The following is a 25,708-nucleotide window of genomic DNA, read 5'->3' as shown; positions in this document are numbered from 1 at the left end:
TAAAAAGGAATTTAATATCTCTAGGCACTCTAGATCAAATTGGATGCTCCATTAAGGTTGAATCTGGAGTAATGAAGGTTGTTAGAGGGTCTATAGTAGTTATGAAAGGGAATAAGCAAAATGGCTTATATGTGCTTCAAGGCACTGCTGTAACTGGGGATGTTAGTATCTCAGCAAGTCTGGGTTTGGATAAAACTCTCATATGGCATCTAAGGTTAGGACATATCAGTGAAAAGGGGCTAAAAATTCTAGAAAAACAGGGAGTCTTAGGGGATGATAAGTTGGGGTCTTTGGAGTTCTGTGAGGTATGTGTCCTAGGCAAGTCCTCAAGAACTAGTTTCAAAACTGCAGTGCATAACACAAAAGGGACCCTAGATTACATCCATTCAGATCTGTGGGGACCATCACAGACTGTCTCTCTAGGTGGAGCAAAATACTTTCTCTCTTTTATAGATGATTACTCGAGGATGGTATGGGTTTATGTCTTGAAAGGTAAGGATGAAGTCTTCGACAGGTTCAAACAATGGAAAGCATTGGTGGAAACTCAGAGTGGTAGGAAGATTAAGAGACTGAGGACTGATAATGGGCTTGAATTCTGCAACAAACAGTTTGATGATTTCTGCAAACTCAATGGCATAGCAAGACACAAAACAGTGAGTTACACTCCACAGCAGAATGGGCTAGCAGAAAGAATGAATAGGACTTTGATGGATAAAGTCAGATGTTTACTGATCCATTCAAAGCTTCCTCAAACACTGTGGGCTGAAACTTTGATGACAGCATGTTATCTAGTGAATAGAAGTCTATCCAGTGCCCTAAACTTCAAGACACCAGTAGAGATGTGGTCAGGAAGGGCAGCAAATTATTCAAATCTTAAGATTTTTGGTTGTCCAGCTTATGCACATGTCAAGCAAGGGAAGCTGGAGCCAAGAGCACTGAAATGTGTATTCCTGGGTTATCCTGAAGGTTTCAAAGGTTATTAACTCTGGTGCACTGAAATGAAGCCACCAAAGTGCATAGTTAGCCGAGATGTAGTCTTCAATAAGTCAGAGATGTTAATGAAAGGACACCAAAAGGATCCTGCTAAACCAAAAGGAGGACTTGACTCACAGGGACAACATTTGAAGGTGGAGTTTAAAGGAAAATCAGCTATGGACTACCATGATGAAGCTGAAGACATGAAGAGAGAAGATGCTGAAGATATCAGTGAAGCTTCTGGAACTCATACAGATATTCAAGACTATCAACTGGCAAGAGACAGACAAAAGAGAGTTATCAAAACACCTAAGAGGTTTGCATATGCAGATTTGATTGCATATGCACTAACAGCAGCCCATGAACTAGACAATGATGAGCCCAAAACCTACAGAGAAGCTGTTTCAGGAAAGGATGCAGATAAATGGATAAAAGCTATGAAGGATGAAATGGAGTCATTACACAAAAATAACACCTGGAAGCTTGTAAAAAGGCCAGAAAACAAAAGGGTAGTAGGCTGTAAATGGGTTTACAAGGTCAAGCAGGGTATACCAGGGGTTGAATCCATGAGATATAAAGCTAGGCTAGTTGCCAAAGGCTACACACAGAGAGAGGGGATTGATTTCACAGAAGTCTACTCACCTGTAGTTAGACATACCTCAATAAGAATGATCCTAGCTCTGGTTGCAGTTTATAGCATGCATCTTGAACAGATGGATGTTAAGACTGCATTTTTACATGGTGAGCTTGAAGAACAAATAGTAATGTCTCAACCTGAAGGCTTTGAAGACCAGTCAAGTGGTGATTGGGTATGCCTTCTGAAGAAATCACTTTATGGCCTCAAGCAGTCCCCAAGATAGTGGTATCTCAGGTTTGACAGCTTTATGATGAAACTTTGTTTTCAAAGGTGTAATCTAGACTGCTGTGTTTATTACAAAGAAATATCAGGGGATATGGTTTATCTGATTCTGTATGTGGATGACATGCTCATTGCCAGTAAAAGCATGGAACATATAAACTTTCTGAAACAACAACTCAAAGGTGAATTTAAGATGAAGGATCTGGGATCAGCTAAAAAGATACTTGGAATGCAGCTGATCAGAGACTGGAAATCTGACACTTTGTTTCTTACACAGGAGGAATATATCAGGAAAGTACTTGATAAGTTTGACATGACTACTGCCAAACCAGTGCAAACACCATTACCAGCTCACTTCAGATTATCAGAACAGCAGTGCCCAACAGCTGATACTGACAAGTCTGAAATGATAAAGATACCTTATGCAAGTGCTGTAGGCTACTTAATGTATGCCATGGTGCTCACCAGACCTGATATAGCACATGCAGTCAGTGTGGTCAGTAGGTATATGTCCAATCCTGGAAAAGAACATTGGAAGGCTGTAAAATGGATACTCAGGTATCTAAGAGGAACTTCTGGGCATGGTCTGATATATGGGGGACAGAGAAGAGATAACAGTTTAATTGTGGGATATGCGGATGCTGATTATGTAGGGGACCTGGATAGAAGGAGGTCTTTAACTGGGTATCTGTTCACATTCAACAACTGCACAATAAACTGGAAATCACAGCTACAGAGTGTAGTGGCTTTGTCCACAACTGAAGCCGAGTACACAGCTGCTGCTGAAGCCATAAAAGAGGCAATATGGCTGAAAGGTATGTTGAAGGAGCTTGGAGTCAATCAGAGGTCTGTGGTGGTACATTGTGATAGCCAAAGTGCTATATGTCTAAGCAAGAACCAAACTCACCATGAAAGAACCAAACACATTGACATTAAGGTATACTTCATCAGGCTGGAAGTGTCAAAAGCAACTGTGATGCTTCAGAAAATCCATACAGATGACAACGTTGCAGATATGTTGACTAAAGCTGTTCCAGGAGCTAAATTCAAATTCTGTTTGGATTTGGCTGGCATCTGTGATAACTAAAATACAGATGGTGGGAGAGAAGAGTAGCAGGTCATGAGAGTTTCAAGCTCAAGGTGGAGAATGTTAAAGCATGAGCTTAAAACTGATTTCCAGAAGATCAACCGTCATGTCAGTTTGTGGTCATGTTGGTATACGACATGTCAGCCGAAAAGGATACAAGCCTGTATGACAAATTTTGGTCGTCAGCCAAAGCTTTAAGAGAAGCATGTAAATGTCACGTGCTTCCACTTACTCTGAACAGCATGAAAGAATGTCGTTTTGGGGCTTGCTGTTAGTGTGAATTCAACACGTGTCCTAAAAGCTGTTAAAGGTCAGTTACAACAGGCGGGAAAATTCTGGGTTTGTTAGCCAACAAACCCAGGTTACAGCTGGTTGACAGGGGATCTTCTTGAGAGTCTTCTAACTAGTATAAGTAGTCTTTGAGACTCAGAAATCACGTAGCGTATCACTTGTAACTTTGTCTCTAAGCTTGTAACTTGTTCTTGGTTAATGGCAAAAGGCTGTTGCTCTGTTCTTCAGTGGATGTAGGCTCTCTCAGCCGAACCACTTATATCTGTTGTTCTTTACATATTGTTTCTGGTGATTTGTTTGAGTGATTTGATTAAACCATTCTTAGTTCTTGATTAGAGAGTTCAGCTAATCCTGGAGATTCTTGATTGGGTATGTAAATCTGGTCTAGGTTCAACATCATGATTTTGATTGAGTTGAGATACATTTAAAATTGAATTAGGTGCGCAATTGCGAGCGTGGAAAGTTCGCATTTCGGGAGCTGTGCTGTGGGCCCCACAATCTCCAAATGGGAGCTTGTTATGTGCCTTATCGTGCTTTATAAGTTGTATAACTGCATGAACATGATCAATACTCCATTTTAAATATAACACAAGTTTAAAATTTTAGATAAAATATATAACATTGCAACTAAAATATACTTTAATAATAAATTTACTTATTACAATTGTTTTCGTCAAAGATTCTTTAATAGTATTTAATGTGTTAAAAAAGATGTAAAATAAATTTAATTATCAATACAATCAAAAATGTCTTTTTTATTATCACTGAATTTGTTTTTAAAATCTTTTAATAATAACAAAAATATTTATATAATGCAAAAATATTTAAACTCTTAAATAATAAATAAAATATATATTTCCTAATAATCGTAGAAAAACTTTTTCAAAAGCCAGCTCGGGCACGGCCCCAAGCTGATCCTATATTGGATAATTGGATCCGTCCAGTGTTATGGACAGTGCAGCCGGCAGAAAGATTCCAACAGCCAATAACCTGCTACTCTGCTAGGCTGCTACTTTATTTTATTACCAATTAATTTGCATTCGATCAGTCAACAGATAATTATTACTTCAATCACGCGTCCTCTTCTTCCCCACATACCACCAACCGCTGATTGGTATTAAGTGGGTAATTGCTACTCTAGCTCTTGAGGTTTGAGTTAATTATTTTTTTAGTCCACATATTGTTAAAAATTATTTAAAATATCTAAATTATACCTTTATTTTTATTTAAATTTATTTAATTATTCTGTATTTTTCATTAGTTGCATATTATATTTATTTGAATTTTTACATTATAATAGCTAGAAAAACCTTGAAACTTTAATCCAACACCTATAAAAAGTAACAACAAAATTGTTTTGAGTAATTATTTAAAATATAAGGGCTAACCGGGTGATTGATCACAATTTTAGAAACCATAATTTTTTTTTAGCTTGGTGTTTAATCTAATAATTCAGAATGGACTCATTAAGTTATTTTCTAGAAAATATTCTTATCTAATTATTTTATTTAAAACCTATAACATTGATTTTACTTGTATATAAATTTTTTTTATGATTTAAATCATCAAGGATTCAATGGAAGAAATTGGATACATCCTGTCATAATTTAAAGTATCCGAGTTTTAAAGAATTTTTTGACATATATGCATTTCTATTTTGAATAGTCAATATTTATTTATTTATTTCTATTTAATAGCTACCAATCACATAATTTTATTTGCTCAAATAAAAATTCAAATTATAAGGAAACCTGTGAAAATTTTTTAAGTTAAATTTTTAGAAATTTTTTACAATGATTATTGCATATGATTATATAAGTAATTAAATATAGGGATGGATTCACACTTATTTTCTTTTTGGTGTATTAAACTATTTGATATGCGAAGACCGTATTGGGTTTCGACTAATCCATATTCGAGTCGAGTAGAACTACTAAGATAGTAAAACTCTCCCAACAAATATTTAACGCAGCTGTATTCCTAAGTCTCGAATCGAGAATCTTGGTTAAATTAGAATAGCCAAGCTGATCTATGTGCTTATCGGTGGATTCACACTTATTTTCAACCGTGAAAATCAATACATGAATGACGTGGCTTCTATCATTAAAAAATAAAATAAAATCAGTATCCAAATTCCTTCTAAAATAGTTAGCCATGCACAAAACCATACCATTTGTTAACTAACAATGGCTGCTACTTCCAAAACCTTCCTTTTCGCCCTTCTTCTTCACATTTCCTTCCTCATTCCCAGCCACCAGTACCACCCACTCGACTCCTTAACTCCATCGGAATTCACTCAAATCCGAAGCATTGTCACAAAGGCTTACCCCAAATCAACCCACAACTTAACCTTTCAATACGTAGGCTTAGAAGAACGAACCAAACAAACAGTTCTCTCATGGCTCAGAAACGAAACCACCACAAACCCACCTCGCCAAGCCTTTGTTGTCGCACGTATAGACCATCAAACGCACGAGATCATCGTGGACTTATCGCTGCAAGAAATTACGTCCAAAAAGACTTACAACGGCTATGGATACCCTTTGCTTACTGAGGAAGAACAAGAGGATGCAAACAAGTTGGCGTCCACTTACCCGCTGTTCGTGGCTTCGATTAGCAAGAGAGGGCTTAAGCTCGAAGAGGTGGAGTGCGGGAGTTTTACTCTGGGGTGGTTTGGGGAGGAGAGGAAGAATAAGAGGATTGTTAAGATGATGTGTTATTATTTGGATGGGACACTGAATGCTGACATGAGGCCGATCGAGGGAATTACTATGACCGTTGATCCCGATGAGATGAAGATCATTCAGTTTCGTGATAGAATTACGGTCCTTGTACCAAAAGGTGACGGGACTGAATATAGAGAATCAAAGCTGAAGCCTCCTTTCAGGCCGAGCTTGAAGAGGACTACGGTGGTTCAACCGGACCGCCCAAGTTTCAATATCGTCGGAAGTCAGATAAGGTAACCAATTATTTTCACTCATGAGCCATATTTCAGACAAAAAGTTTGATAGGATGCTGACAGAAATAAAATAAAATAAAATCGGTGTCAATTTTACTTAATTAATTTAAAAGTAATTAAAAAAATATAAATTTGTTTTATCCTATTTTTACTAGCCCCTTGAATTCTAGGGGTGGTAAAAATACTCCAGTCCGGACCCGTACCTCACTCAGGTATTGTGGGTCGGGTATTAGTTTTGGCATTACTTGATAAATTTGGGACTCGGTCCGAAACTTAGATTTTATTAAAAAAAATTATAAAATATAAATTATTTTAAATATTTATATTTATGTAACTCATCTATTACACATATCTAAAGTTTTAAATACTTAAAGTTTATATTTTCATACTAAATTTTATTGAAATAAATTTGAAACTTATAAAATTACAAAAAAAAAGATACATATATAATATTAAAAAAATACAAAATCCAGGTACCTGGATTAAAACTCGGCCTGGGTATTTAAAAATTACATCCAGGTTTGGTCCCGACATTGTTATACCCGAACCCAAACCCATGTTTTACCAACCCTACCGGTGATTTTTTTTCTTTTACTTTTTTTTTTCATTTTAATACATAAATGTGCCTAGTGAAAACTAAGGCAAAACAGAAGGAGGGTGTAAAACCTCGATACAGTCATAATGGAGCCATAAATCAGCCCCGCGATCTTTTTAGCATAACGCTCTCTCTCTTTTCTATTTTTTTTCTTAAGATTTTTTATTTATATAATTTGACTATTTGTACACACTTATTTATTATCCACTGTTTATAAATTAGAACAGTATATATTTTAAAATTTAAATCAAAATTAAGTGTATAATTTCTACATTTCTTATATCCTAGTCACTTTATTTATTTAATTACATGCTGATTTTCCCCCCCTCTTTTGGTCTCAACATAGATGTTCATCACAGGATAATAATTCTCTAATATACAATGAGCAATTATATGCATCAGTGATACATGAGCTAGTGTTAACCAATTCGGATTTTTCACTGTTTATTTCAGTGCTCTGTCTTATTAACATTTTTCATATACAAACGTTCACGGTCTTACGGAATAAGTTTAACGCAATCCGTAGCGACCGATATTTTCTACTAGTTTAAGTTTCTGAGCAGCTCACGGGCGCAACCAATTTCGAGTAACAATAAAAGAAATATTTACTGAATGAGTTGGTATTTTAATCTTATTACAAATGGATAGCTGGTATACTAATTGAAACATTAGAATTCAAAATTTTAATATACGTTAGACTCTATAATTAAATATTTTTTACTTCATTAAAAATTATTTTATATTTATTGAAAAAATTTAGGCTTTGGTTCAAGCACAGTCCAAGCTTGGCCTATCTAAATTTGGATGAACTTTTGAAAAGTCTAACTTATTATCAATAATATAGGCTTGGACCTGAACTTGAAAAAATCCGGCACAAATATTCAATCAGCCAAAAGCCTGCAACTTTATTTTATTACCAATTAATTTGCTTTCGGAAAATGATGCTCACACAACATTAATCACAACTTATAGCACCGAACGGTGCATTTTGAGTTGAATATAAATTCAACTCAAAATCAGTTCCTCACACAAGTCTCACGCACACATTTGACCTTGCTCCTTTCCTCACACAAGTTTCACGCTTAGCCCTCTCATGTTGCTCCCTTTTCACCGTCGATTTGGCTATGTCTTTCTCTCTTTATCTCTTCATAGTTGTCTCACTCTCTCGGCTGCTGTAATCCTTTGCGGAGGTTAGCCGTTTTCGTCCAGAACCTAGACCCCAATTTCACTCGATATTGGCTAGCCGTTTACACACTAACGGCTAACCGTTTGCATCCAGAGAGGTTGTAATGTTGCCTCAATGCTAGCTGAATCTAAGTCATAAAGCTAAACAAATTCACAGCAAAATAATCTAACTCATAAAGCCTGTTGCAACTCATATTTTCTTGTATAATCATCTCAAAATCAGCAATTCATGAACTGTATATATATAAAAGGGTACTTTAATTTGCACTTATATATTGTTAACAAAAATTAACAAAATGCAAGCTAAATCTTCACAAATTCATAACCACCACAACCAAAATTCGAATAAATGAAGCAAATTAACTCAGCAAATTGATTACGGCAGATGACAACGAGTGAAATGAAGCCAAGAGAGTGAAGCCCAGCCGAGAGAATGTAAGAGAGATTGTAACATCTTTCAAGTTTTTTGGTTTGATATTCTGGACGAAAACGGTTTGCCGTTTATTGAGAAAACGGCTAACCGTTTAAGTTCAGAGAGCATGTTTTCTGTTCTGGGTAAAACATCGTACCGTTTATGGAGAAAACGGCTAACCGTTTAACTCCAGAGAGCATGTTTTATGGTCTAGAGAAAACGGCTCACCGTTTATGGAGAAAACGGCTAACCGTTTAAACCCAGAGAGCATGTTTTATGGTCTAGAGAAAACGACTCACCGGTTATTGAGAAAACGGTTAACCGTTTATGTACAGAGAGCAACGTATTTGACATTCTGGAATAAAACGGCTCACCGTTTATTGAGAAAACGGTTAACCGTTTATTTCCAGAAAGGCGTCAACTAGAAACGGTTGACAAGCTTGAAAATTTCAAGTGTTAATCGCTGCAAATTCAAACCAAAAAAAAGGTTTTTTGAAGAAGTACCATTTCGAATGGTTGCATTCTTTTGAATTAACATCTTCTTCATAAAGGAAACATATACAATTAGATTATCATCAGATTTTGCAGGTTTCATAAATGTTCTGGAAATACAATCTTATTTGCTAGAGATTGTATTCAGGATTTGATATATCTTGGGGGTAATTTGCCATTAATACTCTATAGCAAACCAAGATTGGAGAGGGCAAATAAAACCTTAAAGGAAGAAATTTTCTTTGTTCTTTGCCTCCATATTCTTATTATTCTCTAACATTCTACAATCTTTAAGGTTTTATTGTTGTTCTAAATGGAGGCTGAGAAGAGTTTAACGTCATTTCTTAATCCTAGTGTTCGTTTTAATGGAACTAATTTCACTCGTTGGAAGGAAAAATTGTTCTTTCTTCTTACTGTTCTTAAAGTGGCATATGTTCTTGATCCGAAATTGGAGCCATTTCCAGAACCAAGAGAAGATGATATCAAAGTTGTTAAGGCTGCAAGGAAACGTCGTGAAGATGATGAATTAATGTGCAGGGGTCACATACTCAATACGCTTTCTGACAGATTGTATGATCTCTACAATTCTATGACTTCTCCGGTGGAAATTTGGAATGCTCTTGAATACAAATACAAAACAGAGAAAGAAGGTACTGACAAATTTCTTATATCTAAATATTTTGAATTTATTATGGTTGACACAAAATCCATTCTTGATCAAATACATGAGTTACAAATTATTGTTGCTAAGCTTCGAGAGTTAAAAGTTGAAATTTCTGAATCATTTCAGGTTGGGGCTATTATTGCTAAATTGCCTCAAAGTTGGAATGATTATAGAAAGAAACTTCTTCATAGTAAAGAGAACACAACTTTAGAAGAATTGCAAAAACACTTGGTAATTGAAGAAGAGACTAGGTCTCGCGAATCCAAGAATAAGTATGATTCTACTAAAGTTAATGTTGTTGAAGCTAGTAAATTCTCAAAGAATTTTAAGGTCAAGAATGACAAGAAATTCAAAAAATCCAGCACACAAAAGTTTTCTGGAAATTGTTTCTTTTGTGGTAAGAAAGGCCATCGCCAAAGTGATTGCAGATTCAAGAAGAAAAAGGAAGAAGTAAATTCCCATAAAGCTAATGTCATTGAAAACAAATCTGAAGAGATTTGTGCTATGGTTTCTGAAATGCAAATTGGCATGATTACCGAAACCAATATGGTTGAAACTAAGTCCTATGATTGGTGGCTCGATTCGGGTGCAACAATTCATGTTTGTAATGATAAAAAAATTTTCTTATCATACAAAGTAGAAACAGAAGGACAAATGGTTCTCATGGGGAATAATAATGCAGCCATAGTAGCAAGGAAAGGAGTTGTTGAGATCAACTTCACTTCTAGAAAGAAAGTCACATTGTATAATGTCTTTCATGTACCTTCCGTTAGGAAGAATCTTATTTCTGCTAGTTGTATGTGTAAGCATGGGGCTTAAGATTGTGCTTGAGAGTAATACTTGTATTATCTCAAAGAATGGATTATTTGTTGGGAAAGGGTATTCTTGTGATGGAATGTACAAACTCAGCATTAATAATAATAATAATATCAACTTAGCTTATATTGTTAAGTCTTGTGATGTTTGGCATGCTAGATTAGCACATTTGAACTTTAGATCTTTGAAATACATGTCTAAGCATGGTTTGATTAATTGCAATGATGTTAAAGGTCATAAGTGTGAAATCTGCATCCAAGCTAAATTAACTAAGAAACCTTTTCCTAAAGCTGAACGAAATACTCAAATATTGGATTTAATACATATCGATATTTGTGAGTATAATGGCATGTTAACAAGAGGAGGTAAGAGGTACTTTATCACGTTTATTGATGATTGTTCTAGATACACTTATGTGTATTTACTTAGAACAAAAAATGAAGCTTTTGATAAATTTAAAATTTTCAAAGCTGAAGTTGAGAACCAAAAAGATAAGAAAATCAAAATGGTTCGTAGTGATAGAAGTGGTGAATATTTCTCAATTGAATTTAATAATTATTGTGAAGAATTTGGAATTATTCACCAAAGAATAGCTCCATTTACTCATCAACAAAATGGTTTGGCTGAAAGGAAGAATAGGATTTTCACAGATATGATAAATTCTATGATCCTTAATGCATAACTACCTAATAATTTGTGGGAGGAAGCATTACTCACTGCATGTCATATTCATAACAGAATTACATCTTTGAAAACACATATATCTCCTTATGAAATTTGGAAAGGAAGAAAACCAAACTTGATGTATTTAAGAGTCTGGGGTTGTTTAGCTTTTTATAAAATACATGACCCTAAGTCATCAAAGTTGAGTGCTAGAGGTATAAAAAGTGTTTTCGTAGGATATGCTGAAAATTCCAAGACTTATAGGTTGTTAGATTTAGATTCTAATGTAATTGTAGAATCTAGAGATGTTGAATTTATAGAGAATAAATTTCAACATGATTATAATATTGAATTAGAATCAAGTATTGATCAACCATGTGTTAATACTCCTAGTACCTCCACTAATAATAATAAAAGGAAAGAGTCTATGACATCTTTCGAACCAAGGAGGAGTCAACGTGAAAAGAAAGAAAAGAGTTTAGCTCCGGATTTTATTTCATCACAAGCATTACTCTTCTTGGTTGAAGGGGATAGAAAGAATGTACTTAACAAAGTACCATTGTTGTTAAATATTGAAAAAGATCCAAAGACATTTAGCGAGGCTATGTCTTCTAGAGACGCTTCTTTTTGGAAAGAGGCGGTAAATGATGAAATGGATTCAATTATGTCGAATCAAACATGGGTCTTGGTTGATCTTCCTCCAGGATCTAAACCAATTAGCAGCAAATGGGTATTTAGAAGAAAGTACAATAGTGATGGTTTTTTGCAAACTTTTAAAGCTAGATTAGTAGCCAAAGGGTTTAAGCAAAGAAATGGTATTGATTATTTCGATACATATGCTCCGGTAGCTAGGTTAACTTCTATAAGAGTGCTATTTGCAATTGCTTCATTGAACAATTTGTATGTGTATCAAATGGATGTTAAAACAGCTTTTCTTAATGGTGATCTTGATGAAGAAATCTATATGAAACAACCTGAGGGATTTATTTTGCCTGGAAATGAGAAAAATGTATGCAAGTTAGTCAAATCTCTTTATGGCTTAAAGCAAGCACCAAAACAATGGCATGAGAAGTTTGATTCGGTAATTTTATCACATGGTTTTAAGCATAATAATGCTGATAAATGTATATATTTTAAATTTACGAATGACTTTGGTGTGATTATATGCTTGTATGTTGATGACTTGCTTATCTTTGGAATAAATATGCAAGGAGTAGATGATACAAAGAAGTATTTAACTTCACAATTTAAGATGAAAGATCTTGGTGAAGTAGATACTATCTTAGGTGTCAAAGTGAATAAACATAGTGGGGGTTACTCGTTGTGTCAATCTCATTATATAGAGAAAGTGCTTCTTAAATTCAATTATTTGAAATTTAAAGAAGCTAATACCCCATATGATTCTAGTATTAAATTACTAGAAAATTCAGGCCGAGTAGTAGCACAACTAGAATATGCTAGTGCTATTGGTAGCTTGATGTATGCTATGCATTGTACGAGGCCTGATATAGCATTTGCAGTTTGCAAAATGTCAAGATTCACGAGTAACCCTAGTGTTGAACACTAGAAAGCAATTGGTAGGATACTTGGTTATCTTAAAAGGACCATTAATTTGGGTTTGTTTTATAATGATTATCCTGAAGTATTGAAAGGATATTCATATGCTAGTTGGGTAACCAATACAAAAGATAATAAATCCACTTCTGGTTGGATTTTTACAATTGCTGGAGGAGCGGTTTCTTGGGCTTCAAAGAAACAAACGTGCATAACTCATTCAACAATGGAAAGTGAGTTTATAGCACTTGCGGCTGCAGGCAAAGAAGCAGAATGGCTGAGAAATTTATTGTTTAATATAATGTTGTGGCCACAGCCGATGCCATCTATTTCTTTGTACTGCGACAGTGAAGCTACATTGTCTAGAGCTTATAATAAAGTATATAATGGAAAGTCTAGACATATTAGCTTGAGACATGAATATGTGAAACAATTAATAGCAAATGGTGTTATTAATATTGTTTATGTTAGGACTAATAAGAACCTAGCAGATCCTTTAACAAAAGGTCTTTTAAGAGACTTAGTTAAGGATACATCTTTTGGAATGAGATTGAAATCTTTACACAATAAAGTCACCAACGACGGTAACCCAACTATGTAGTAGTTATACCGCTACTCCATAGTTAAATGGGTAATAACAAGTTGTTGTTATGTGACTAGATTGGCACCGAGTAATAAATAATCCTATTCGAGATATTCGGTGCAAATAACTACGAGGTTGAGGTTGAGTATTTATTCTTAATGAAGTTCAAGTCTTATAGTAGCTAAAGACATGATTTGAAACTTCACCTAAGTGAACATAAGAAATGGTGTCGTTTCTAACAAGGTCCTGGTTTAATCTTGTAAATGTTCATGAATCCAAGATAGAGCACAAGGCCGGAATAATGCTAACTATTGGAACACAACTTTGAAATCTGGGATAACTTATATGTGATGTATCTCCGGTATTTACTTAAGAGACAAAGTTTAATGCTTAGCACACTATTGTCTTGTAAATGCTTTGAAATACACTCACTAATTAAAGGTTAAAATCGAAAGATACCTTTTTGTATGTATAAGTTTATCATTAATAAATCTGAAAAAATATTACAATCTAGTGGGGATTGTAAGAGAGATTGTAACATCTTTTAAGTTTTTTGGTTTGATATTCTGGACGAAAACGGTTTGCCGTTTATTGAGACAACGGCTAACCGTTTAAGTCCAGAGAGCATGTTTTCTGTTCTGGGTAAAACAGCGTACCGTTTATGGAGAAAACGGCTAACCGTTTAACTCCAGAGAGCATGTTTTATGGTCTAGAGAAAACGGCTCACCGTTTATGGAGAAAACGGCTAACCGTTTAAACCCAGAGAGCATGTTTTATGGTCTAGAGAAAACGGCTCACCGGTTATTGAGAAAACGGTTAACCGTTTATGTACAGAGAGCAACGTATTTGACATTCTGGAATAAAACGGCTCACCGTTTATTGAGAAAACGGTTAACCGTTTATTTCCAGAAAGGCGTCAACTAGAAACGGTTGACAAGCTTGAAAATTTCAAGTGTTAATCGCTGCAAATTCAAACCAAAAAAAAGGTTTTTACAATTAGATTATCATCAGATTTTGCAGGTTTCATAAATGTTCTGGAAATACAATCTTATTTGCTAGAGATTGTATTCAGGATTTGATATATCTTGGGGGTAATTTGCCATTAATACTCTATAGCAAACCAAGATTGGAGAGGGCAAATAAAACCTTAAAGGAAGAAATTTTCTTTGTTCTTTGCTTAAGAAATTTTCTTTGTTCTTTGCCTCCATATTCTTATTATTCTCTAACATTCTACAGAGAATGAAGTGAGAATTTGCTGGTCGGATTTAGCTTAAGTGAGCTGTGGATTTGGTGAAAATCAGGGGGAGAATGTGCATGTGTTCAGTGAGCTGTGAATTTGGTGGGAATTAGGGGAGAATGCGCGAGTTGTCTGCCTTGTTCTTGTGTTCAATAGTAACATTTTATATGATGCCAAAAACGCACCGTTCGGTGCATAATATTGTGCTATTTGTTGTGAGAATATCGGAACCGCTTTGCTTTCAATCAGTCAACAGCTAATTACTACTTTAATCCACACGTCATTTGGCCAACCCTAGCTGATCCTATATTGGATCCGTCCAGTGCTATGGACAATGCAGTCGGCAGAAATATTCAATTAGCCAAAAGCCTGCTACTTTATTTTATTACCAATTAATTTGCTTCCAATCAGTCAACAGATAATTACTACTTTAATCCACACGTCCTTTTCTTCCGCACAAACCAACAACCGTTGATTGGTATTAAGTGGGTAATCCCTACTTTAGTTCTCGAGTTTTGAGTTAATTATCTTTTTAGTCCACATATTGTTCAAACGTATTTAAAATATCTAAATTATATCTTTATTTTTATTTAAATCTATTTAATTATTCTGTATTTTTCATTAGTTGCATATTACATTTATTTGAACTTTTACATGATAATAGCTAGAAAAACCTTGAAACTTTAATCCAACAACTATAAAAATAACAGCAAATTGTTTTGAGTAATTCTTTAAAATATAAGGGTTAACTAGGCGATTGATCACAATTTTGGGAACCATATAAAATTAATTAAGTATACTTGTTTTTCTAACTTAAAGGAGATTTTTATGTATTTCTAACTTACATAAAGTCAATTTTTTTAAGCTCGGTGCTTAATGTAATAATTCAGAATGGACTCATTAAATTATTTTCTAAAAAATATTCTTATCTAATTATTTTATTTAAATCCTATAACATTGATTTTACTTGTATATAATTTTTTTAATGATTTAAATCATCAAGGATTCAGTGGAAGGAATTGGATACATCCTGTCATAATTTGAAGCTACCCGAGTTTTAAATTTTTTTTTGACATGTATGCATTTCTATTTTGAATAGTCAAGATTTATTTCTTTATTTATTTTTTTTAATAAATACCAATCATATAATTGTATTTTCTCAAATTAAAATTCAGATTATAAGGAAACCTGATTCTCAATGAAAATTTTTTAAGTTAAATTTTTAGAAAATTGTGACAATGATTATTGCATATAATTATATAGGTAATTAAATATAGGGATAGATCCACAATTCTCTAAGATTACACTTATTTTCAATGATAAAGATCAATCAATATATTAATGACATGCTTCTATCATAAAAATAAAAAATCAGACTCCAAATTCCTTCTAAAATAGCTAGCCATACACAAAACCATTTGTTAACTAACAATGGTTGCTGCTTCCAAAACCATCTTTTTCACTCTTCTTCTTCACATTTTCTTCCTCATTCCCAGCCACCAGTACCACCCACTCGACTCCTTAACTCCATCGGAATTCACTCAAATCCAAAGCATTGTCACAAAGGCTTACCCCAAATCAACCTACAACTTAACCTTTCAATACGTAGGCTTAAAAGAACCAACCAAACAAACAGTTCTCTCATGGCTCAGAAACGAAACCACCACAAACCCACCTCGCCAAGCCTTTGTTGTCGCACGTATAGACCATCAAACGCACGAGATCATCGTGGACTTATCGCTGCAAGGAATTACGTCCAAAAAGACTTACAACGGCTATGGCTACCCTTTGCTTACTGGGGAAGAACAAGAGGATGCAAACAAGTTGGCGTCCACTTACCCGCTGTTCGTGGCTTCGATTAGCAAGAGAGGGCTTAAGCTCGAAGAGGTGGTGTGCGGGAGTTTTACTGTGGGGTGGTTTGGGGAGGAGAGGAAGAATAAGAGGATTGTTAAGATGATGTGTTATTATTTGGATGGGACACTGAATGCTGACATGAGGCCGATCGAGGGAATTACTATGACCGTTGATCTCGATGAGATGAAGATCATTCAGTTTCGTGATAGAATTATTGTCCCTGTACCAAAAAGTGACGGGACTGAATATAGAGAATCTAAGCTGAAGCCTCCTTTCAGGCCGAGCTTGAAGAGGACTACGGTGGTTCAACCGGACGGCCCAAGTTTCAATATCGTCGGAAGTCAGATCAGGTAACCAATTATTTTCACTCATGAGCCATATTTTATACAAAAAGTTTTGATAGGATGCTGACAGAAATAAAATAAAATCGGTGTCATTTTTACTTATTTAATTTAAAAGTAATTAAAAACAGATGAATTTGTTTTATCCTAATTTTACTAGCCCCGTGATCTTTCTTTTTTTTTTTTTTCCCCCTTTTGATACATAAATGTGCCTGGTGAAAACTAAGGCAAAACAGAAGGAGGGTGTAAAACCTCGATACAGTCATGAAGGAACCATAAATCAGCCCCATGATCTTTTTAGCATAACACTTTCTCTCTTTTCTATTTTTTTTCTTAAGATTTTGTACTTATATAATTTGACTGTTTGTATATTCTTATTTACTAGCCACTCTTTATGAATTAGAATAATATATATTTTAATTTAAATCAAATTTAAGTATATAATTACTACATTTCTTATATCCTAGTCACTTCATTTATTTAATTACATGCATGTTTATTCCCCCCCCCCCCCCCCACTCATTTGGTCTCAACATAGATATTCATCATTGGATAATAATTCTCTAATATACAAAGAGCAATTATATGCATTACCAATATATAAGGTGTGTTTGAGATTGAGGTTGGACAGCTGTAACTTAAAAGTTACATTAGTAAAATGTTTAGTAAGCACTAACTGCTGTATTTTGGAAGTTATGTTGAAAAAATTTTTCACTTGTATAATAGAAAATTTATTATATTTTTAATAATTTTATCAAAATTATTATTTAAAATTTATATTTACTACATATTATTATTTTTTGTTTCATAGGTACAAATTTTTTTCTATAACAACTATAATTTAAAAGTTACAGTACCTCAATCTCAAACATGACCATAAGCTAGTGTTAACCAATTCGAATTTGTCACTGTTTATTTCAGTGCCTCGTCTTATTAACATTTTTCATATGCAAAGGTTAACGTCTTATGCAATAAGTTTAACGCAATTAGTAGTGACCAATATTTTCTACTAGTTTAAGGGTATGTTTGGGATTGAGGTATTGTAACTTTTAAGCTACAGTTGCTTTGAAAAAAAATCTGTAATTATGAAATAAAAGTTAATAATATATAATAAATATAAATTTAAAGTAATAATTTTGAAAAAATTATTAAAGATATAATAAATCTTTCATCATACAAGTGAAATTTTTTATTAATATAGCTTCCAAATTACAACAGTTAGTGTTTACTAAACACTTTAGTGTTGTACCCAGCGTCTATCCCAAACGCACCCTAAATTTATGAGCAGCTCATGGGCGCAGTCGATTTCGAGTAATAATACAAGAAATATTTTCTGAATGGGTGGGTATTTTAATCTTATTGCAAATGGATAACTGGTAGACTAATTGAAACATCAGAATTCACAATTTTAATATACGTCAGACTCTATAATTAATTCAATATTAAATATGTTCATTTGGTACTTACAATTAATTATAAATAAGGTGGGCCGACTGGGAGTTTCATCTAAGTTTCGATGCTAGAGCAGGGATGATAATATCAGTGGCATCAATATACGACCCAGAGAAGCAACAATCTCGTCAAGTGCTATACAAAGGGCATGTATCGGAGCTGTTCGTGCCATACATGGATCTAACAGAGGAATGGTACTACCGAAGCTTCTTTGATGTGGGCGAATACGGCTACGGTTTAAGCTCGCTGCCGCTTGAGCCTCTCAGAGACTGCCCACCGAATGCTGTCTTCATGGACGCGTATTTTGCTAAGAATGATGGGATGCCCCTGAAAATGCCTAACGTTTTTTGCATCTTCGAACGTTATGCCGGAGACGTCATGTGGCGCCACACTGAAGCTACCGATCCGGAGAAACTGGTACGTGAATACATATATACTTTTGTTTCTTGAAAATATATGGTTCTACTTCTAGACTCTAGTTTTAACGATTATTTTTGAAAAAATAAAAATAAAAATGTAGATAAGAGAGGTTAGGCCAGAGGTCAGCTTGGTGGTGCGAACGGTATCGACGGTGGGCAACTATGATTATATCAATGACTGGGAATTTAAGCAGAGTGGCTCCATCAAAGTCACGGTATATAAAAATTCAATTTGCTGCAGATATTTGTAAGATTGTACAATAGGTATATACGTTATATTTCTTGAAAACTAATGTTATTTAGTTTTTAAAATAATAAATTAATTAATGAAATGAAATTATGCGATTATGTTTTATTATTGGATGTTCATGCAGGTTGGGCTAACTGGGATGCTGGAAGTGAGGGGAACAAACTACACCCACAAAGATCAAATAGAGGAGGATGTTTACGGCACATTGATCGCAGAAAATACAATTGGTGTACGCCATGATCACTTCCTGACCTACCGTCTTGATCTTGACGTGGACGGTGATGCTAACTCCTTTGTCAAGTCTAAATTGCGGACAGTCAGAGTCAATGATCATGGATCACCGAGAAAGAGTTATTGGACGGTTGATAGAGAGACTGCCAGAACAGAATCTGCTGCAAGGATTAAGCTTGGATCAGAACCAGTTGATTTGCTATTTGTTAATCCTAATAAGAAGACCAAGATGGGGAACCTCATTGGTTACCGTCTGGTTCCATACGGGGTGGTCGGTCCCCTCTTATCAGACGATGATTACCCACAAATCAGAGCGGCGTTCACTAACTACAATGCGTGGGTCACCGCATATAACATTTCTGAGAAATGGGCTGGTGGGCTTTATGCTGATCAAAGCCGTGGGGATGACACCTTATCTGTATGGAGCAAAAGGTAAAAGCCCACTTAATGCAAATGTAAACACAATGCATCATTTGCCTCGTCAAAAAGACTAATGCATCATGCACCTTTAATTGATCGTGGTCAGATTAATTTATTACAAGGTTGATATTTTTTCAATGTTAATGCAGGAACAGAAGCATAGAGAATAAGGACATAGTGCTATGGTACACATTGGGATTCCATCATGTGCCTTGTCAAGAAGATTTTCCTGTGATGCCTACATTCAATGGTGGGTTTGAGCTGCGGCCATCCAATTTCTTTGAGAGCAATCCAGTGCTCAAAGTTGTACCACCTAGCTAGACAGGGCCATTCCTACTAAGTTCGAACCTGCTGCGTGCACATTGGTTCATGTAATGATGAAGTAGCTGGCTTCAGAGTTGAGGTACTGTCATCTTAAGAATCAAGTGAGATCAGTCAACAGGATACCATGAGGTGGTTGAGCTGTGGCTGCCCAATGCTCAAAGTCAAAACAACCTCAACGTGTAAAGTGGCCTAATTGCTCTATATTAGTAATAGTTTAAAGTTGAATAAGGTGGCTTGTGCTTGAAGAACACTAAAGATAATTGATAATTGCCTTTTTTTTCATCTCCCTTACTCTTCCCTTTATCATGGGACCCGATAAATTTATATTTTTAAATACTGTTTCTATTGAAATGACTTGTTGTCGATAGGATTAACATAACGGGGTTGTTTTTAATTCAACTATTGCTTTAGGCATGGCAAATGATGTGGAAGCTCTGTAACCTTAGTTTAAAGAGGGGCCAAAATCAATCAGAGCTAATTCAATTAATGTTGCTCCCATTGCAAGGCAAGGACTTAAAAATATGAAAAGAAACAAATTCCTGCTTAGAATGAAAGGCTTACAGATTGTAAAATGACCCATTTAAAGACATGACAGCCATTTATATTATAGAATGCTAAGTATAGCTACCATGTGAGAAGTCAGAGATGTGGTACCATTATTTATTATATGTCTCCTGTACTACGACTCCAACCCCTCTGAAAGTAGTGTCCATGACCATGACTATTCCATTGCTAGTTCTTGCTTTTCTCCTACAATGTTGCTGTGCAAATAGCCTTTACCACCCTCTAGATCCTCTAAATCCCTCAGAAATCAACCAAGCAAAGCTCATAGTTCAAAAGTCTAAACTCGGTACCCTTCCTAACTTAACCTTTCATTCTGTTGATCTCGAAGAACCAGACAAAGTTCATGTCCTCGAGTGGTTATCCAAACAAAAACGAGGAAAACTTAATCTTCATCGTCAGGCAAAGGTGGTTCTTCGAGCTGGGGCCGAGACGCATGAACTCATTGTAGACTTGGCCATTGGCTCAATTACATCACATAACATCTACAAAGGTCACGGCTATCCTCCATTCGCCTTTATTGAGTTCTTTCGAGCTAGCAAATTACCTTTGACATATCCCAAATTCCGGGAGTCAATACGCCATAGGGGCTTGAATTTGTCAGAAGTTTCTTGCTTACCATTCACAGTGGGTTGGTATGGCGAACATGTCACAAACAGAGCTCTTAAAGTCGTATGCTTCTATAGAGGGGGATCGCCTAATATATTTGCAAGGCCTATTGAAGGAATTAGTATGTTGGTTGATGTTGATAAAATGCAAATTATTAAATACACAGATAGGCTTAGACTCCCTTTGCCTAGAGCTGAGGGTACAGATTATACATCAGCAAAGACTAATCCAGATTCTGTCATTTGCAATGTGACCAAAGGTGGCTTCACCATTGAAGGCCACAAGGTTAAATGGGCTAATTGGGATTTTCATGTAAGTTTTGATGCTCGTGCAGGCATCGTCATATCAACAGCTTCAATATTTGATGACAAAATCAATAAGTTTCGACGTGTACTATACAAAGGTCATGTGTCCGAAACATTTGTCCCATATATGGATCCCACAAATGAATGGTACTTCAAAACATTCATGGACCTAGGTGAATTCGGATTTGGCAGAGCAGCCGGTAGCCTACAGCCAGTGATCGACTGTCCGAGTAACGCTGAGTATTTAGATGGGTATGTGGCTGGAGCAGATGGGCAGCCACAACAATTCTCTAGAGTAATTTGCATTTTTGAGAGGTTTTCTGGGAATGTAGCATGGCGACATACTGAAATCAATGTTCCAGGAAAAGTGGTAAGGATGTTTAAATTTTAACTATATATCATATGGATTTGATTTTGGAGATTTCTTGATGATACTAATATAAATTGGCTGGTCATTTGCAGATAAGAAGTGGGGAGCCAGAAGTAAGTTTGGTGGTTAGGATGGTGACCACTGTTGGAAATTACGATTATGTTCTTGATTGGGAGTTTGACAAGAGTGGCACCATTAAAATCGGGGTAAGAAAAGATTTTGTATTGTTAAATTTGTGCTCCATTTTCTCTGTTTCACATAATAATCAATTGGAATCTCGATAAATTGCACAATTTTCATCTCTGCTGTTGGTTATTAATTTCATCAGAATTCTGCTAATAATCTTTAAATGCATCACCGTCAAAAAATTACTGTGAAATTGTGAAATTTCTTTGTAAATAGTCAAGATGAACTGGTCATTAGTCCCTAGCAAAATAGTCAAAATGAATAATTTGTAATTCGTCAAAATGACCATTTTCTTTGTAAATAGTCAAAATTGTGTGTTCATAGATGACCACACGAACATTCACACAATTTGAAGTGAAAGATAATTTTTGATAATCAGTCGCTCTCTGTTAGGAGTGTTCAAAATCCAATCCGCTCAATCTATTTAATTCGTAGAAATCTTATTTGTGGATTGATGGATTAGATTGGACTAAAAATTTAAAAATTCGCAGTCGGTGGATTGGATATGAATTTACTTCTGTAAATCTGTAAAATTTCACAAATCTGCAAAAAAATAAAAATATTTATTTAATAAAAAAATTAGACTTATAAATATGACATTATACTTACTAATAAATAAATAAGTTAAAATATAATTACATTAATACTCTATTATATTTTATCCGATAATAATATTAAAAAAATAATTAAGTAAAAAAAATACCTTCCTAAGCAATTAATTTTAATGTACTAATCTAAATAAATGAGATTTTTTTTTTCTTTTTGGTATATTATATTTTGAAACTTTGAATGTATTTTCTAACTTTATTTAAACAATTAATTTATTTAAATCTTATTTAATTTTAAATTTGATCGGTAGTAAAATTATTTTTATGTTAATTTTTTTATTTAATTAGTTTGTAGATAGGACATAATTAAAAAATTTTAGTTTGCAAACCAATCCGCAAAATGGTGGATTGAGTTAAATCCGCTTTCGATCTGCAGATATATAAATTGGATTTGGATTGAATTTTACCAATTTGTGGATTGGATTTAATTAAAAATTTATAATCCATAAATTCATTGATCGGATATTAATTGATGTCTAATCTGTAAAATCCGACCCGCGAACACCTCTACTCTCTACTATGAATATACACATTATTTTAACAATTTGAAATTGACTAATGACAAATTCACGTGGACTATTAATAACTAATTCGCTTAGATTGTTTGATAATAAAAAAAGAATTTATATTATTTTATAAAATACTTATTTTGCTCTTGATTATGCTCTTCCCCCATATTCTAAGAGACTCTTAAAATACTGATCGTGGAGCAAGTGGGGAGCTGCCCCAAACGGACCATCATTTATTTGTTAACATTTTGTTGATCTGTTCTATAAAATTTCTTAATCTTTCGTTATTATTTTTTTCCTCTTGCCAGGTGGCTCTAACAGGTATTTTGGAGATGAAAGCCACGTCATACACGAATAACGACCAAATAACAGAAAACGTCTACGGTACCTTAGTGGCAGAAAACGCCGTTGCCGTTAATCACGACCATTTCGTTACGTACTACCTAGATCTCGACGTTGACGGTAACGGCAATTCCTTCGTCAAATCCAAACTGAAAACCGCGAGGGTATCGAACGTTCGCGCCTCTCCAAGGAAAAGTTACTGGACGGTCGTTAAAGAAACTGCCAAAACAGAGGCGGAAGCTAGGATTCGTCTGGGCGTAGAGCCAGCCGAGCTGTTAGTTGTAAACGCCAATCAAAAGACAAAGCTGGGAAACCATGTGGGTTACCGGCTGATTACCGGGCAGCCGGTCACTTCCCTCTTGTCTGATGACGATTACCCACAGATCAGGGCTTCTTATACTAAGTATCAAGTGTGGGTAACCGCCTATAACAAGTCAGAGAGGTGGGCCGGAGGATTTTACACCGACCAGAGCCGTGGGGATGATGGCTTAGCTGTTTGGAGCAGCAGGTACTATATGAGCGATTCAATTTTATCAATAAATATTTGTTGTTATTATTATTATTATTATTATTGTTATTATTATTATTATTATTATTAATTTTTTTTTTGGTTACTTTTTGTGATTTGCAGTTGGATTTTTGTTTTTAGTTTAAGGGAATCTGTTCATATTTAAATGTGCAAACAACTAACGGCATCTTCTAGGGGATTTTCTTCTAAATATTTATAACTTTAGCCTCATGCCTTATATTTTTTATGATTCTATTTAGTCCATGGTATTTCAATTTTCAAACATAGCTGTGGTAGGATTTAAAAGTTTTTGAGTTGTTTGTTATATTATCTAAAAGGAGATGATTTTATGTATGTGCAGGAACAGGGAGATTGAAAACAAAGATATAGTTCTATGGTACACTGTAGGGTTCCACCACATTCCATACCAAGAAGATTTCCCATTGATGCCAACTATTCACGGTGGCTTCGAGCTTCGGCCCTCAAATTTTTTCGAGAGTAACCCATTATTGCTACGGCAAGAGAATGCCGAAAAATGACAGCGAAGACAAAGCACAAGGAATGTGCTACGGCAGTGGAATTATGTCACCAGGACATGGTCTCGCAGAGATTAACTTCATCAGAAAAATGGGATATTGTCATAATTCGAAGAAAAATGACTCGAACGGTCGAACTGCTTGGTTACTTTACAATGCAGGTAGCTTTCAAGAATTTTCTTTGAAGAGAATTCTTTTTCTTACGTCTCTCTTAATTTGTAGTAATATGTAATTTTCGGCTATTTTGTTGATTGATAGTTTTGAGATTTTGTTATAGAAAGGAACTCTTGTAATCACGTTTTGTAATAACGTCTTATTAATATTGTTAAGTTGAATCTTGTTTCTCTTGGTTATTATTGATTTTTATTTTTTAATTCTTTTAATGAATAATAGGAGTTTTCCACTGTAAATCACACTAGAGCCTCGAGTTGAAATTTCTAACCTGCAAAAATTTTAACATAAGTTTGGGTAATTTGCCTCTTCTGTAGGCATCAACTATTTAGTCAAGTGTTGATATTTTTCTCCATGTTCAATTACCAAGAGGAGAAAAACAGTTTGTTCTTTCGTATCAAACTCATTAAGTTGTCCAAGTTAGGATTACAATCACTTTCTCAGTTCCGTCCTGCAATTGAAGTTGATTTTTTCTTTCTTTAGTTTTGTCCCTTATTCATATGGTTTCGTGTAACCTTACTCTTTTTGTGGATATTTGGTTGCATTCTGATTTAACTCTTTTGTCTTGACAGCAATAGTCAAGCTTGAGAAGTCCTAACTAGGGATGGCAATTTTCGAGTCCGGGTCCGGGTTTGGTTGTTCCGGATCCGGACCCGGACACAAAATTCTCATAACCGGACCCGCATTAAACCCGGATTTTTTAAATCCGGGTCCGGTCTGGGTTCAACCCGGAAAATCCGGATTTCCGGATTCCGGGTTTTGAACCCGGATTGCTTAATTTTTTTTTTTTAGAGACATATATGGCTTACTTTAACAAGACACAGGGGATGGTTAATGTTTTCCCCAACAACACATTACAGAATTCTTCCTAAAATTTGTTCAATAAAATTTGATGGATAAAAGGCAAAAAAAAAAGAACATATAACACATCACCATTCACCAGACCATTAGAACCAAATTGTTTAACTTTGGTTCATCAAAATTTGCCGGACACAAGGCAAAAAAACAGAACATATAAACACATCCAGAACCACTAGACCACTAGAACCAAATTGTTTAGCTTTGGTTCATCAAAATTTGCTGGACACAAGGCCAAAAAACAGAACATATAACACATCCAGGTTCTAAAACAAATACACAATATAAAATCTAAAATTCAAAGTTTTAAATAATAAACATCCACAAATACAAATCCATAACATAATTCTACAATTTAAAGCTCAAATTTCCAACCATTGTCCACTAGTGCTAAAGACTAAACTGGATATGCTGAAATTTCCAGTCACTGCCCACCAGTGCTGAAATTTCCAGCCACTGCCCACCAGTGCTGAAATTTCCAG

At 34.9% G+C, this 25,708-nt stretch overlaps 3 protein-coding genes across 3 annotated transcripts; all 3 read left to right on the top strand.

Moving 5' to 3' along the window:
* The first annotated feature begins 5,398 nt into the window (after positions 1 to 5,398).
* On the top strand, positions 5,399 to 6,175 carry LOC18031201 (primary amine oxidase). The gene has a single exon (XM_006419846.1). It carries the CDS (start codon positions 5,399 to 5,401, stop codon positions 6,173 to 6,175), a length of 777 nt encoding a protein of 258 aa, XP_006419909.1.
* A 9,628-nt stretch (positions 6,176 to 15,803) lies between these two features.
* Positions 15,804 to 19,660, top strand: LOC18031211 (primary amine oxidase). Its single transcript, XM_006419845.2, has 5 exons — positions 15,804 to 16,576; positions 18,052 to 18,436; positions 18,540 to 18,653; positions 18,813 to 19,351; positions 19,489 to 19,660. The coding sequence occupies exons 1-5, from the start codon at positions 15,804 to 15,806 to the stop codon at positions 19,658 to 19,660; spliced, it is 1,983 nt and encodes a 660-aa protein (XP_006419908.2).
* Positions 19,661 to 20,363: 703 nt separating this feature from the next.
* On the top strand, positions 20,364 to 24,398 carry LOC18032887 (primary amine oxidase 1). The gene is made up of 4 exons (XM_006419844.2): positions 20,364 to 21,508; positions 21,601 to 21,714; positions 23,120 to 23,661; positions 24,023 to 24,398. The coding sequence occupies exons 1-4, from the start codon at positions 20,375 to 20,377 to the stop codon at positions 24,198 to 24,200; spliced, it is 1,968 nt and encodes a 655-aa protein (XP_006419907.2). The 5' UTR covers positions 20,364 to 20,374; the 3' UTR covers positions 24,201 to 24,398.
* Positions 24,399 to 25,708: the final 1,310 nt, after the last annotated feature.

This window comes from Citrus clementina, unplaced genomic scaffold, assembly GCF_000493195.1.
Source record: "Citrus clementina cultivar Clemenules unplaced genomic scaffold, Citrus_clementina_v1.0 scaffold_9, whole genome shotgun sequence".
NCBI lineage: Eukaryota > Viridiplantae > Streptophyta > Magnoliopsida > Sapindales > Rutaceae > Citrus > Citrus x clementina.
Note: the sequence above shows the minus strand (reverse complement) of the source record. Positions and strands in the feature narration are given on the sequence as shown.